General features: G+C 38.7%; 1 protein-coding gene across 1 annotated transcript in view; it reads left to right on the top strand.

The window, feature by feature from the left end:
• Nucleotides 1–14,899, top strand: part of SPTA1 (spectrin alpha, erythrocytic 1) — a gene marked incomplete at both ends in the record, with an annotated part of 83,488 nt that overhangs the window by 28,350 nt on the left and 40,239 nt on the right. The window contains 9 exons of the mRNA XM_079725910.1: nt 704–841; nt 2,062–2,213; nt 2,852–3,038; nt 4,201–4,302; nt 8,956–9,047; nt 9,938–10,082; nt 11,593–11,774; nt 13,747–13,846; nt 13,961–14,158. Coding sequence (XP_079582036.1) covers nt 704–841; nt 2,062–2,213; nt 2,852–3,038; nt 4,201–4,302; nt 8,956–9,047; nt 9,938–10,082; nt 11,593–11,774; nt 13,747–13,846; nt 13,961–14,158 — 1,296 coding nt within the window. The remainder of the gene's footprint in view (nt 1–703; nt 842–2,061; nt 2,214–2,851; nt 3,039–4,200; nt 4,303–8,955; nt 9,048–9,937; nt 10,083–11,592; nt 11,775–13,746; nt 13,847–13,960; nt 14,159–14,899) is intronic.

Here is a 14,899-nt window from a genome sequence, read left to right as displayed (position 1 = left end):
GAAGCAGTACTTGAAGGATACAAAATCAGAGGGATATGTAAGGGGAAGTACATCTTCAGCTCCAATCTGAAGAAGGTGTGGGCCATTGCTTATGAAGAGGGATTATATTTTGTTCATTCTCTCAGATATATGATATTTGGGAAAAATGAAAATTAGAGAAGGCTATATCTTAAAGGACAAGTTAAAAGGAGAGAGAGACAAGATATTTGATCTCAGTTTATGTTCTCAATTTTTTAAATTCTGTGGCCTTTCCTGTGCTGTAGATCACTCATCTCTAAAAAAGAAGGTCCACGGTTGCTTGACAAAATGCTTTAAAGACCCAGGGAATGGAGAATGTGATGAGAGATAGTGGGTCTTTCACTTTCTCAAACAATTTTCTGGAACATGAATGTATACAATCCTTTATTGCCTGCTTAAGAACTGGTGGTTTAGAGCATTTAATATGTTTTTGAAAACTTACATTCTTACTTGCTCACTCTGTGTTCATATTTCCCAACTCACCTGTTCCCTGAGAAGTGTTAGGATGGAATGATATCTCTGAAGATGGCATATTGCAATAGCTCTGTTACTGGCAGCCATGTAAAAGATTTCAGCCAGGGGCTCCTCTCTCCTGTAAGGTGCAGGACGGCCCGCCATGGGTAGGCTGTACAGGGAAATCTTTCCTATGGGTGACTGGCTTGTTCTGCTTACTGTTTTTGTTCAGCAACAACAGGCTGCACCCGTGGAGGAAGCTGCTCAAGAAGAGAGGGTTATGGCCTTATATGACTTCCAGGCCCGCAGCCCCCGAGAAGTCACCATGAAGAAAGATGATATATTAACACTGCTCAGTTCCATCAACAAGGTGACTTTCCCTTCTACCTTTCTCCCCATCAACAAGGTGGCTCTTGCAGTCTACTCTCCAAACCCTGCCAGATACCCATATTTTAACCAGCCAATATTTTTCTATTTCTCTCTCTCTTAAATAACCATAATTTATTGAGCAGTATCTTTCCTTCAGATGCTGTGTAGGATCATGTACATATCTTTGGAGATTATAATACCAATTTTACAGTTAACAAAGTGAGGACTCAAAGAGCTTAAGTAACTATCCCAAAGACATGTAAGCCATGAGTGACAGTTCTGTAATATGTTTACAGGATTAAACTGCCTCTTTCTTCTCATCTTTCCTTGCTCCTCTTCTGACCCAGTGTTCCTAGTAATGGAACAAAAATGGCTGGGGTTAAGAGGAGCCTGGTCAAGAGAAGTCTTCTGTTAACTTAGATTTTCTTTAGCCTTTATGACTGTGAGAATACTGACAAAGTATTGTCTAGGATTTTAAATATATTTCTCATAAGAGCATGAGAAATATTTTTATATTCTAATGCTTCATTAATCTCCAAAAATGATTGAGAAGAAAAAAAGAAAGCTTGGGATTTGTTACTCTGAGGCCAAGTAATTCTTTTAGAGAAGCAAGATTTTTATTATCAAATAAGCTCTGTTCCAGTCCTCTTTTCTCTTTGCTCAGTCTTCTTCATTTCACCACATTATTCTCTGAGGATGTTAACTCTCAAGCAGTTAGCATAGCAAACATCCTGTGGAGATCAAGGTCATACTTAAGCATAAAGCATTCACATAGGTGAATTTCAGGGCAACACACAATTTTTAGGGGCTCTGGGAGAGGAATGGTGAGAAGTTATTATACAATATTGTCATACACAGGTGCTTCACCCACGAAAAGCCCAGTTTGGTTCTGGCCCTATGGGTTTTTTGTGAATTCCTAGTGGACAAAATGCCCCATCATGAAGAGAATGGCTGTCAGTTTTTGAAAACCTCATCAAAGTTAAGGATCTAGCATCAAATATTAGATTCCTTGATTTCAGAGGCTTATCTCTGCAATTCCTGCAACTCTGATGTATGTCCTTTGTAATATATAAAAAAATATGCTACCCATAAGCAATGGTTTGCTTCTTCTGGCCATCAGATGGTCCCTTTGCCTAGAGACTTAGTTATGAGGGTTAAAACTTCTCCTATATGTGGATTTTCCAAGAACTAAGGAAGAAGTGGGGGTTTTCTCTCCTTTAGGACTGGTGGAAAGTGGAAGCTGATGATCACCAGGGCTTTGTGCCAGCTGTCTACGTCAGGAAACTTGCCCGTGATGAGTTCCCTATGCTCCCGCAACGGAGGCGAGAAGAACCAGGCGACATCACCCAGCGTCAGGAACAGATTGAAAACCAGTAAGTTCTGAAGCCTGGAGAACAGAACAGTGTTTGGCCAAACATTCCAGATTGGTCAAAAACAAGTCTTATGATTCTATATCTGTTAGATTAAGGATGCTTTGCAAATTCACAGATTTTTAAGAGCTGAAGGTAAACTTAGGGTAATTCAAGCTCTTTACTTTTTAAATGAGGAAAGGGAACCCCAGAACCATTAAGTCAAGCGCCAGAGGTCAGACACATATTAGGGTCACGTATTCTGACTCCCTGCCTGGCAATCTTTCACTCTTTCAAGGTTATCAAAAGGTCTTCTGACTTCCGTGTGAACTTTGTTGACTATGGCAGGCTACTTCATATCCAGTTGTCAATAGGAATGTGAGATTTTCACTTCTATAGAATGAAGAAGGTGTATTGCCAGTCATACTGTTGGAACATTGACATTTTTATTGTTTTTAAATGGAAAACTTTTGTCTCTCTGTTCTCAATGCTATTTTCCTTCCATCTTTATTTCCTCTTCTCTTTACTATTTTATTTTGATTTTTTTCCTCCTTCTCATTTTTGTCCCTTTCATTCTCTCCCTTTCTCACCCTGCTTCTACTCTTCTGTGTTTTCTCCATCTCTTATTCCACATTTCCCATTCTCTTTGTTTCTCCACCCAGGTACCTTTCTCTCCTGGATCGGGCAGAAGAACGCAGACGTCATCTATTGCAACGTTACAATGAGTTTTTGCTGGCCTATGAGGCAGGAGACATGCTGGACTGGATCCGAGAGAAAAAGGCAGAAAACAGCGGGCTGGAATTAGATGATGTTTGGGAGCTGCAGAAAAAGTTTGATGAGTTCCAAATGGTGAGAAAGAAGAACTAACTCCTCTAGACAGCTTTACGAGGGTTATCATCATCTCCTTTTACCTCATATCTTCTCCTCAGTAACTCCTTAATTTCATATTTGCTATACAGCCTCCCCAAAACTACTGAGACTTCCACATTTCAAATATTTCTCTGGGTATTACAAGTGGAAGGAACATGCAGAGGAAACTAATCACCCTGACTTTGCAGCCTGCAGTTCCTGCCACTCCCACATCCTACTGGAAGTGCTGGTCTCCCAGAATCTTCACAACTTGTCCTATACTGTCTTGTGTTCCTGCTGCCCAGGTTGAGATGGGGTGTTGTGAGACTCTTGCAAGGTCTAATTATGGGGGAGAAATTTGGATGGAAAGGTGGGAAGAACAAGCTGACTTTACAACCAGATAATTTCTAATTTTCTGCCTACCTAAAACATTTCCATTCTCCTTTATTCTCTCAGATCCATTCTATTATTTTAACTAGCAATTAGTGAAAACTACTTCCTTCTTTCTTTTCCATATGATACTTTCCTTACACATGGAATACAAAGCTATACAAAGCTATCGATCGATAGATATATAAAGTACATATATATATACATATGGAGAGAGAGAGAAGTGAAAGAAAGGGAAGGGGAAAAAAGAGGGTACAATTTATAAAAGAATATCAATAATGTGACTTCCATGAGAAAACTCATTAAAATGCCATTGCATAGTGAAATAAACAATGTCATCACCATAGACATGGTGATGAATTCCCTAGAGCTGTTACAACATATCTTAATATAAGCAAATTGCAACTCAGACAATGAAATTCTACAAAAGGTAGAGGAATTTGTATTGATATCAAAGAACATTACATGGCTCAGGTATAGACGCCTTTGATGGTATAATTTAATCCAGGGAGAAATCTAGGAAAATTAATGTGTTCCATAATCCATATAAATAACAGTTCTCTTGTCACGTTTTTGATAGACACTGGGTATCAGGGAGTTTAAATGTACTCTTCTTTCTGTCAGATTGGAGGAAGGCAGTTTGCTGTGTACTGCAAATATGGTTAGCAATATGTTTTAACCTGTAGCCACGTTGGGGCAAAGATGAGCAGGTAAGTATGAAAGATTCTTGAGAAGGGGATTTATACTGCTTTGGATACACTTTCCCACCTAGGATTTGAAGACCAATGAGCCTCGGCTGAGGGATATCAACAAGGTGGCTGATGATCTTCAATTTGAAGAGCTTCTGACACCAGAAGGAGCTCAAATACAGCAGGTAACTATGGCTCCTTCTTTCTTCTCACTACGAGGTTTGGGGAATCTTCATTTCATTTAAAAATACTTATTCATATTCTGAAGATCAACTAGAATATGCAGAAGGTAATGGGAGTATGGAGCTAGCTACAGGAAAGGTCAAAGGAAGTAGTTCAGATAGTCCAGCCATGTATCCATTTTAACTGATCTGAAATCTATAAATTGCCACACACACCCCCATCGTCACAAGAAATTCAGTGATCAAATGCATGAATACAAAGAAAGTGCAGATAAAGGAGCTATGACAGTGGGAAGTGGTTAATCAAGAAAGTTTACTGGAAGAGATACTCTGATAAAATCTGATGAAAGAAGAACATAGGTAGTAGAGATGGGGGAGAAGGCATTCTAGACCTGACTCAGATTTTGAATTGTGGTTCCATAAGAGATGTAATGAATTAATAGAATGTCTAGTCCAGTTCTCTGAGTTGTCATAAACCAGTGAGGATGAATTCTCTGCCTCCTTTTGTAGTGATTGACGTGGGGTAAGAGTGAGAAGGAAAGTGCATAGGAACAATTTGCTTACGCTCTACAGTAAAATAGAGCTCTAAGAGGCTACCTGGTTTAGTCACTTCAAGATGCAGAATGGTATTATATTTCTCATAGAGAAAAGTAATACCTTCTAACTACCAAGGCAACATCTTCCACTCACTTTTCAGAGGTTGTAATGTATCTCTGTGGCAGCCAACATCAATTGCTGCTCCAAGGTTCATTGTTCCACCCTAGAACATCAGTTTCGGAAGAAAACTAATTCCTTTCTTAATTATATTGGCAGACTTGAGACCCAAATTCAAGCTATCCAAGAAAGAAAGAAACCACTGCATTTTCTAAAGGAGATAACATGAAAACAACCAGGGTTTAAGCCCCATCTAGTCTTTTTTTAAACAACTTTACTGGGTTATAATTGCTTTACAATGGTGTGTTAGTTTCTGCTTTATAACAAAGCGAATCAGTTATACATAAACATATGTCCCCATATCTCTTCCCTCTTGCATCTCCCTCCCTCCCACCCTCCCTATCCCACCCCTCTAGGGGGTCACAAAGCACGAAGCTGATATCCCTGTGCTATGCGGCTGCTTCCCACTAGCTATCTATTTTACATTTGGTAGTGTATATATGTCCATGCCACTCTCTCACTTTGTCCCAGCTTACCCTTCCCCCTCCTCGTATCCACAAGTCCATTCTCTATTAGGTCTGCATTTTTATTCCCGTCTTGCCCTTGGCTCTTCATGACCTTTTTTTTTTCTTTTCTTTTTTTTAAGATTCCATATATATGTGCTAGCATACGGTATTTGTTTTTCACTTTCTGACTTACTTCACTCTGTATGACAGTCTCCATGTCCATCCACCTCACTACAAATAACTCAGTTTCATTCCTCTTTATGGCTGAGTAATATTCCATTGTATATATGTACCACATCTTCCTTATTCATTCATCTGTCGATGGGCATTTAGGTTGCTTCCATGTCCTAGCTATTGTAAATATAGAGCTGCAATGAACATTTTGTTACATGACTCTTTTTGAATTATGGTTTTCTCAGGGTACATGCCCAGGAGTGGGATTGCTGGGATGTATGGTACTTCTATTTTTAGTTTTTTAAGGAACCTCCATACTGTTCTCCATAGTGGCTGTATCAATTTACATTCCGACCAACAGTGCAGGAGGGTTCCCTTTTCTCCACACCCTCGCCAACATTTCTTCTTTGTAGATATTTTAATGATGGCCATTCTGACCGGTGTGAGATGATATCTCATTGTAGTTTTGATTTGCATTTCTTTAATGATTAATGATGTTGAACATTCTTTCATGTGCCTGTAGGCAATCTGTATATCTTCTTTGGAAAAATGTCTATTTAGGTCTTCTGCCCATTTTTGGATTGGGTTCTTTGTTTTTTGTGTTTTTTTTTTTTTTTTTGATATTCAGCTGCATGAGCTGTTTGTAAATTTTGGAGATTAATCCTTTGCCAGTTGCTTCATTTGAAAATATTTTCTCCCATTCTGAGGGTTGTCTTTTCGTCTTGTTAATGGTTTCCTTTGCTGTGCAAAATCTTTGAAGTTTCATTAGGTCCCATTTGATTATTTTTGTTTTTATTTCCATTTCTCTAGGAGATGGGTCAAAAAGGATCTTTCTGTGATTTATGTCATAGAGTGTTCTGCCTATGTTTTCCTCTAAGAGTTTGATAGTGTGTGGCCTTACATTTAGGTCTTTAATCCATTTTGAGTTTATTTTTGTATATGGTGTTAGAGAGTGTTCCAATTTCATACTTTTACATGTACCTGTCCAGTTTTCGAGCACCACTTATTGAAGAGGCTGTCTTTTCTCCACTGTATATTCTTGCCCCCTTTATCAAAGATAAAGTGACCATATGTGTGTGGGTTTATCTCTGGACTTTCTATCCTGTTTCATTGATCTATATTTCTGTGTCTGTGCCAGTACCATACTGCCTTGATTACTGTAGCTTTGTAGTATAGTCTGAAGTCAGGGAGCCTGATTCCTCCAGCTCCATTTTTCTTTCTCAAGATTGCTTCAGCTATTCGGGGTCTGTTGTGTTTCCATACAAACTGTGAAATTTTTTGTCCTAGTTGTGTGAAAAATACCAGTGGTAGTTTGATAGGGATTTCAATGAATCTGTAGATTGCTCTGGGTAGTAGTGTCATTTTCACAATGTTGATTCTTCCAATCCAAGAACATGGTATATCTCTCCATCTATTTGTAACATCTTTAATTTCTTTCATCAGTATCTTATAATTTTCTCCATACAGGTTTTTTGTCTCCTTAAGTAGGTTTATTCCTAGATATATTATTATTATTATTGTAATGGTAAATGGGAGTGTTTTTTAATTTCACTTTCAGAATTTTCATCATTAGTGTATAGGAATGCAAGAGATTTCTGTGCATTAATTTTGTATTCTGTTACTTTCCCAAATGCATTGATTAGCTCTAGTAGTTTTCTGGTAGCATCTTTAGGATTCTCTATATATAGTGTCATGTCATCTGCAAACAGTGACAGCTTTACTTCTTCTTTTCCAATTTGGATTCCTTTTATTTCCTTTTCTTCTCTGATTGCTGTGGCTAAAGAGGAAATCTGAAAATACCTAGAAACAAATGAAAATGAAAACACAATGACCCAAAACCTATGGAATGATGCAAAAGCAGTTCTAAGAGGGAAGTTTAGAGCAATATAATCCTACCTTAAGAAACAAGAAATATCGCAAATAAACAATGTAACCTTACACCTAAAGCCATTAGAGTAAGAAAAACAAACAAACAAAAAAAACGCCAAAGTTAGCAGAAGGAAAGAAATCGTAAAGATCACATCAGAAATAAATGAAAAAGAAATGAAGGAAATGATAGCAAAGATCAATAAAACTAAAAGCTGGTTCTTTGAGAAGATAAACAAAATTGATAAACCATTAGCCAGACTTATCAAGAAAAAAAGGGACAAGACTCAAGTCAATTGAATTAGAAATGAAAAAGAAGTCACAATTGACACTGCAGAAATACAAAGGATCATGAGAGATTACTACAAGCAACTGTATGCCAATTAAATGGACAACCTGGAAGAAATGGACAAATTCTTAGAAATGCACAACCTTCCGAGACTGAACCAGGAAGAAACAGAAAATATGAACAGACTAGTCACAAGCACTGACATTGAAACTGTGATTAAAAATCTTCCAACAGGGCTTCCCTGGTGGCACAGTGGTTGCGAGTCCGCCTGCCAATGCAGGGAAAGCAGGTTCGTGCCCCGGTCTGGGAAGATCCCACATGTCGTGGAGCCGTTGGGCCCGTGAGCCATGGCCGCTGAGCCTGAGCGTCCAGAGCCTGTGCTCCCCAACAGGAGAGGCCACAGCAGTGAGAGGCCCGCGTACCACAAAAAAAAAAAAAAAAAAAAAAATCTTCCAACAAGCAAAAGCTCAGGACCAGGACCAGAAGGCTTTACAGGCGAATTCTATCAAACATTTAGAGAAGAGCTAACACCTATCCTTCTGAAATCTTCCAAAATATAGCAGAGGGAGGGACACTCCCAAACTCATTCTACGAAGCCACCATCACTCTGACACCAAAACCAGACAAAGATGTCCCAAAGAAAGAAAACTACAGGCCAATATTATTGATGAACATAGATGCAAAAATCCTCAACAGAATTCTAGCAAACAGAATTCAACAGCACATTAAAAGGATCATACACTATGATCAAGTAGGATTTATCCCAGGAATGCAAGGGTTCTTTAGTATATGCAAATCAGTCAACGTGATACATCATATTAACAAACTGAAGTAGAAAAACCGTTTGATCATCTCAATAGATGCAGAGAAAGCTTTTGACAAAATTCAACCTCCATTTATGATAAAAACCCTCCAGAAAGTAGGCATAAAGGGAACTTTCCTCAACATAATGAAGGCCATATGTGACAAACCCACAGCCAACATTGTCCTCAATGGTGAAAAAGTGAAACCATATCCACTAAGATCAGGAACGAGACAAGTTTACCCACTGTCACCATTATTAGTCAACATAGTTTTGGAAGTTTTAGCCACAACCATCTAGTCTTTAGACACCACTGAGCTGTCTGAGTTAGCTCCCTAGCTAAAGTCTGTGTTTGCCTGTTTCAGGAGTTGAATGCCCGCTGGGGGTCCTTGCAGAGGCTGGCAGAGGAACAGCGCCAGCTGTTGGGCAGTGCCCATGCTGTCCAAATGTTTCACAGGTAAGAATTTTACCTGAAAAGCAGTGCTACTCTAGAACCCACTCAAGAACTGCCAATTCTACTTAGTATAGTAGATCCATAGCTATAAATTTAACCCTTCTTCCTGGAGAAAATCGGAAATCAGGTGCTTCAGTAGTAGATTCCTGACTTGGCACATAGGCTACTCCCAGACAACAAAATTCAATTTTCTATACCTAGGCTTGGGCCCTGGTACATACATAACTAGCAGTCTTTATATGTTTTCATAATAGTGAATGAAAATTGAAATTGAAACAAGAGGTTTAAGTAATTACATGTCTGAGCTAGAAGTAGACAGTAGAGGGCAAGAAATATTACACTGACTCTGACTGTTGATTCAACAGTTTTTTATGTCTGATTTCCAAATCTGTGTCTACACTAAAAAACACACATAACTAAGTAAGCAAACAAATGAATGAACAAGCCTAATGAAAACCAAACCCCTTTACTGTGTATAAATGTATTTTTGAATACTCAGAGAAGGGAAAACTGAAATGCAGACAGGTCTTGTTTAGAATGGCTTAAGATTGAAAATCATGAATCGTAACAGTTAAGCATGGAGCTTTGCCATCAGACTACCTGGTTGAAAGTTAGGATCCACCATTTGGCAGTGGTATAACCTTGAAAAAATAGTTAACTTGTTTTCTTTTTTTTTCTGCTTAGCCTCTTAAACTTTAGTTTTCTCATATGTAAATGGAATGGGACTGGTAATAGTAACTAGGCCTCAAGTAGCTGTTGTAAAGATTAAATGCACCTAAGTTCTAACACACTAAAAAAGATGATGATGATGGTAGTGATGACTTCTCTGTGAACTCAGCTAGTCTGCTTCTAGTATGCCTATTATCCTTAAACTCTTCACTCTCATGTACCAGAGAAGCAGATGACACCAAGGAACAGATTGAGAAGAAGTGCCAGGCCCTCAGTGCTGCTGACCCTGGCTCAGACTTGTTCAGTGTTCAGGCCCTTCAGCGACAGCATGAGGGCTTTGAGAGAGACCTCATACCCCTGGAGGAAAAGGTGAGACATGCTTTTAAACTTTTCCAACACGTTCATCTTCATATTTATACTTATTAATGTCATTTTCTTTGGTTTTATTGTTGAGTCTCTTATTCTTATAGTTTTATCCTACTCCATACTTGTACTTTTATCCTACTCCATACTTGTACTTTTACCTTGTCCCTAAGGCAAGTGCACTAAGAGGGCATGCCCCAGAGCCATTCACATGGAGGGAAAACTTTTTAAATTTTTAAAAATTATAGTTGATTTACAATGTTGTGTTAATTACTGCTGTGCAGCAAAGTAATTCAGTTATACATATATATATATATATATATATTCTTTTATTATATTCTTTTCTTTTATGGTTTATCATAGGATATTGAATATAGTTATCTGTGCTATACAGTAGGACTTTATTGTTTTCCATTCTATATAGAAAAGCTTGCATCTGCTAACCCCAAACTCCCATTCCATTCCTCCCCCAACCCCCTCCCCTTTGACAACCACCAGTCTGTTCTCTATGTCCACGATTCTATTTCTGTTTCATAGATACGTTCATTTGTGTCATATTTTAGATTCCACATATAAGTGATATCATATGGTATTTATCTTTCTCTTTCTGACTTACTTCACTTAGTATGATAATCTCTAGTTGCATCTATGTTGCTGCAAAGGACATTATTTCATTCCTTTTTATGGCTGAGTAATATTCCTTTGTATACATACCACATCTTCTTTATCCATTCATCTGTCGATGGACATTTAGTTTGTTTCCGTGTCTTGGCTATTGTAAATTGTGCTGCTGTGAACATAGGGGTGCAAGTATCTTTTGAATTATAGATTTGTCTGGACATATGCCCAGGGGTGGGATTGCCGGATCATAGGATAATTCTATTTTTAGTTTTCTGAGGAACCTCCATACTGTTTTCCACAGTGGCTGCACCAAATTACATTGAGGGAAAATTTATTGTAAATGAACTTCCTATTATCTAAGTACCTCTTTAGTGAGTTCCAATAGGCCAGAACTTACCAAAGTTAGTTGGAGGTCAGTAGCCTCAGATAAATAGGAAATGACCAGGTCTATGACTAAGTATGGTACAGAGTTTCCTTAGCAAGGGATTGAAGGAGCTTAATCCTACTCTGACCAAAAAATGAACCCTAGAGCTTGCCACATACACTGTGGAAAAATCAGAGACATCATAGAACTTGCATTATCATGTAAAGCAAAAAGAAGCACAGAAAATGTCTCCATTGAAAAGATTTTCACGTTAAAAATTAGACCCTTGCCACCAACCGAGTCAATCACCCTGCCTGATAGCCTTCTTATATATTTGTTTGTTTGTTTGTTTGTTTGTTTATTTTTACAAAGGTTTATTCTTAAATGTACAATATTTTATAATGTAGCAAGGTGTTCTTGTACCTCATTGAAGTCTATTTGAGGAAGGAACACCACTGGGGCTTGGAACTCTTCCTTTGCTATGATTCAGGTGAGACTCCAGGCTGATTGTCAGAGCTCTTGACTTCCTAGGTGGCTGTATTGGGAGAGACAGCAGATCGGCTCAGTGAGTCCCACCCAGATGCCACCGATGACCTGCAGAGGCAGCGACTGGAGCTGAATCAGGCCTGGGATGACCTGCTGGGGCTTACGGCAGAACGTAAGGAGAACCTACAGGAGGACCTAAAATTCTTCCTGTTCCTCAGCCAGGCCAGGTAAAGCTCCAGAGGCAGACTTCCACCAGGTGGGGTGGGCAATTTCCAAGTCTGACCCATGAGTGGAGCATCTAGGAGCAGTCTATGTACAGGTGCTCTTCACTGCTGGGTTTGAGTGTACCTCTAGGTCCAGATTGTACCTCCAGTAAGGTACAAAATTCTCATTTTCAATATTTCAAGCCAATTCCTTCAAACTGAAATATTTCAGTTTGAAGGAATGTGAGGTTATCTATGCCAATTAAGTAAGTTTCTATAGAGTGTATACTATATATAGGGTGTTATATCAGGAATTACAGGATATGGGGGGGGGGGTGTTAGTCTACTGGAGAAGCAAAGGAGAATACAGATAACCATGGTAGAACATAATACAGCCTAAAACACACATCCTAACAAATAGATGGAACTATGAAAACAAAAGAGTGAGAATAAGAAAGGTACAGAATATCCATGATGTTGGGACAGCTAGAGCGTGGGTGTTGTATGTCAAAGGTGTAAGGAGAACTAGCAAGAGATAAACTCAGAAATGTTAAAATCAAGTCCTGGAGAAGTTTCACTGCCTTGCTAAAGACTTTAGACATTATCACGTTTTAGCAAATATGCACTTTATCTGTGGAACAGTTCTCACATTCTGCCCCATCATATCAGTCTGCTGAGAGGATCATTTAGAATTGAGGGTTCAGGAAGTAGTAATTTGCAGTGCAACACTTTTGAAGAAAAAGGGGGGCAACTTTGGCAAATGATTTCAGTTGCCCTTGGCAAACCCCTCCCCAATTCAGGGTCTCTGGAAAGCTATAGTTTTTCATACAGTATAAATAAATAGCATCCATACTCATTCCCCCAAATCATATATATGCTCATCTATCTCTGTATATATATAGGTTCTACCTGTAATTCAGCTTCCAAGTTAACTGCTGCCTCTTTCTCTTTATGAAGTCTTACTCTTCAATATTTCAAAAGTAATATCCCCACCCTCAGAGCAACTCTAACACCTTATTTTATCTCTTTAGGACAGTGTTGTTTTTTAGTACTTTTTAAAAATATGTATTAGTGTCTATGTTTTGTTTGCCTTTTTTTTTTCTTCTTTCAATATAAAGTGTGAGCTCCTGGAAGACACAAATATATCTCTTTCACAATGTTTGGTGCTTAGTAAACATCCAGTAAAACTTAATTGTTTAAATAAGTGAATAAATAAGTTTACAAAAGAAGAGACTATTCTGCCCTAAAGCTGCTGATTCCTATTCAGCAAGCAAGAGCAAGGGCATTCTTCATGAGATGCTTAATCTGACCATCATATATAATTTTTTAAGTCAATGCATTATTATTTGACATTTACCATCTGGAGCAGATGGACTTGAGCTCTCCTTGTCTAATTTCTTGACTGCTAAAAGAGTGGGAAGTGGCCCTGATTTAGTCAATAGCATAGGAGTAGAGGGTGGGGGTGCTATGTCTGTGTATGTGTTGGACAGAAACATGTACTGGATTCTATTGGGAATAAAAGTAAGAAGAAAGACATGCCTTTCCTGAGATTCTATACTAAAATAGGTCTTTAAACCCAAGATCCATCCACTTTAAAGGAACAGGACTTATTAGGAGTAATGGAATATGTACCAGTCTAGGATTCCAGTGTCTGGGTTCTACTCCAGATGTCTGCTTTTAGTTTTAGCACATGGGCAAATTGCTTACATTCTCTAGGCCAACTTCTGCATCTCCAAAATGGAAAGAAAAGAATTCCCAGAATTTTACACAAAATTATTGCAAGAATCAAAAGAGATAATAAGTAAAGAAAATTTCAAAGGCAAGGGAATGCTATTATTAAGTTATAAAGTGAACACAACAAATCTAAAATTTGTGAAGTATATAAACCTGATAGAAAATACTGACATGGAAATGTTTTCTAGAGGAAAAAAAACCCAAGGACGGACAGTTCTGTAGCAAGTTACAAGGTTCTCTTGTCAATATTCTCTTTCTCTAGGGACCAACAGAATTGGCTTAGTGGCATTGGTGGCATGGTATCATCCCAGGAGCTAGCTGAGGATTTAACTGGCACAGAGATCATGATAGAGCGACACCAGGTATGGTTACAAAAGCCGTAGTCCCTGATCACATGACCTCACGACCTTCCCTCATTTTACAACTTTGGTGAGATATCACTGGCCCCACCAGTCTCTGCCCCCTTTTTGCCACAGGAACATCTTGCTGAAATGGAGGCCGAGGCTCCCACCTTCCAAGCCTTAGAAGACTTCGGTACAGATCTTATAAGCAGTGGGCACCGTGCCAGCCCTGACATTGAAGAAAAGCTTCAAGCTGTCAAACTAGAGAGAGATGAGTTGGAGAAAGCTTGGGAACAACGCAAGAAGATGCTAGATCAGTGTCTTGAATTGCAGGTACTGAAAATTCCCAATCATTAGGCAGGATTAGCTGCACTCTGTTTCATCTATGCAATTTTACATGGTTAATACAGGTGCTTATTTCACTGGACTTCCATGGTGAAAGCATTAGGCCATCTCTTGATTATCTGACATTGTATTTCCTGCTCTGTAGACTGTTCATTGTGGTGTTCTTTACTCCTTATTCCTGTTAAAAAAGCCAAACAAAATGGGGGTCAGTCCCAGGGCATGGGGGTGTAAAATTGGGTGATTATACTTTATTGATTGATTGAGGGTTTGATTGATTGAGTTTTATTGAGAACCTACTGTGTGCAGGGCCCTGAGAACACAAAGATTAGTAAGATAGTGTCCCTTTTCTAAAAGTAATGAAATTAGACATGCAGGCAGATCATTCTCATACAGTAAGATAATTACTGATAATATGTATGAGTGTTTTGAGATTATGGCAGACGGAGTGATTAACACTTTTGAGGGAAGGGAGTGAGACAGTCACATGGTACCCTGAAAAATAGTGTTTACCAGAGTCTTAAAGAAATAACCACCCAGTATTTATGTATAGGATATGGGAAATAGTACCCCAAGAATGGAGTATAGCTTATATGAGAACATAAAACATGTTTTCAGGGAAAAGTAAAAGGTCCAGTATAGCTAAGATTTATGGTATGAATGCTTTTTGGAAGAATGTTGACACCCCTTACAGGGTCCCTTATATCAATATCACAGGAGACTGGGGAGATA

Source organism: Hyperoodon ampullatus, assembly GCF_949752795.1.
Source record: "Hyperoodon ampullatus genome assembly, chromosome: 2".
NCBI lineage: Eukaryota > Metazoa > Chordata > Mammalia > Artiodactyla > Ziphiidae > Hyperoodon > Hyperoodon ampullatus.
This window is presented reverse-complemented; position numbering and strand designations above follow the sequence as displayed.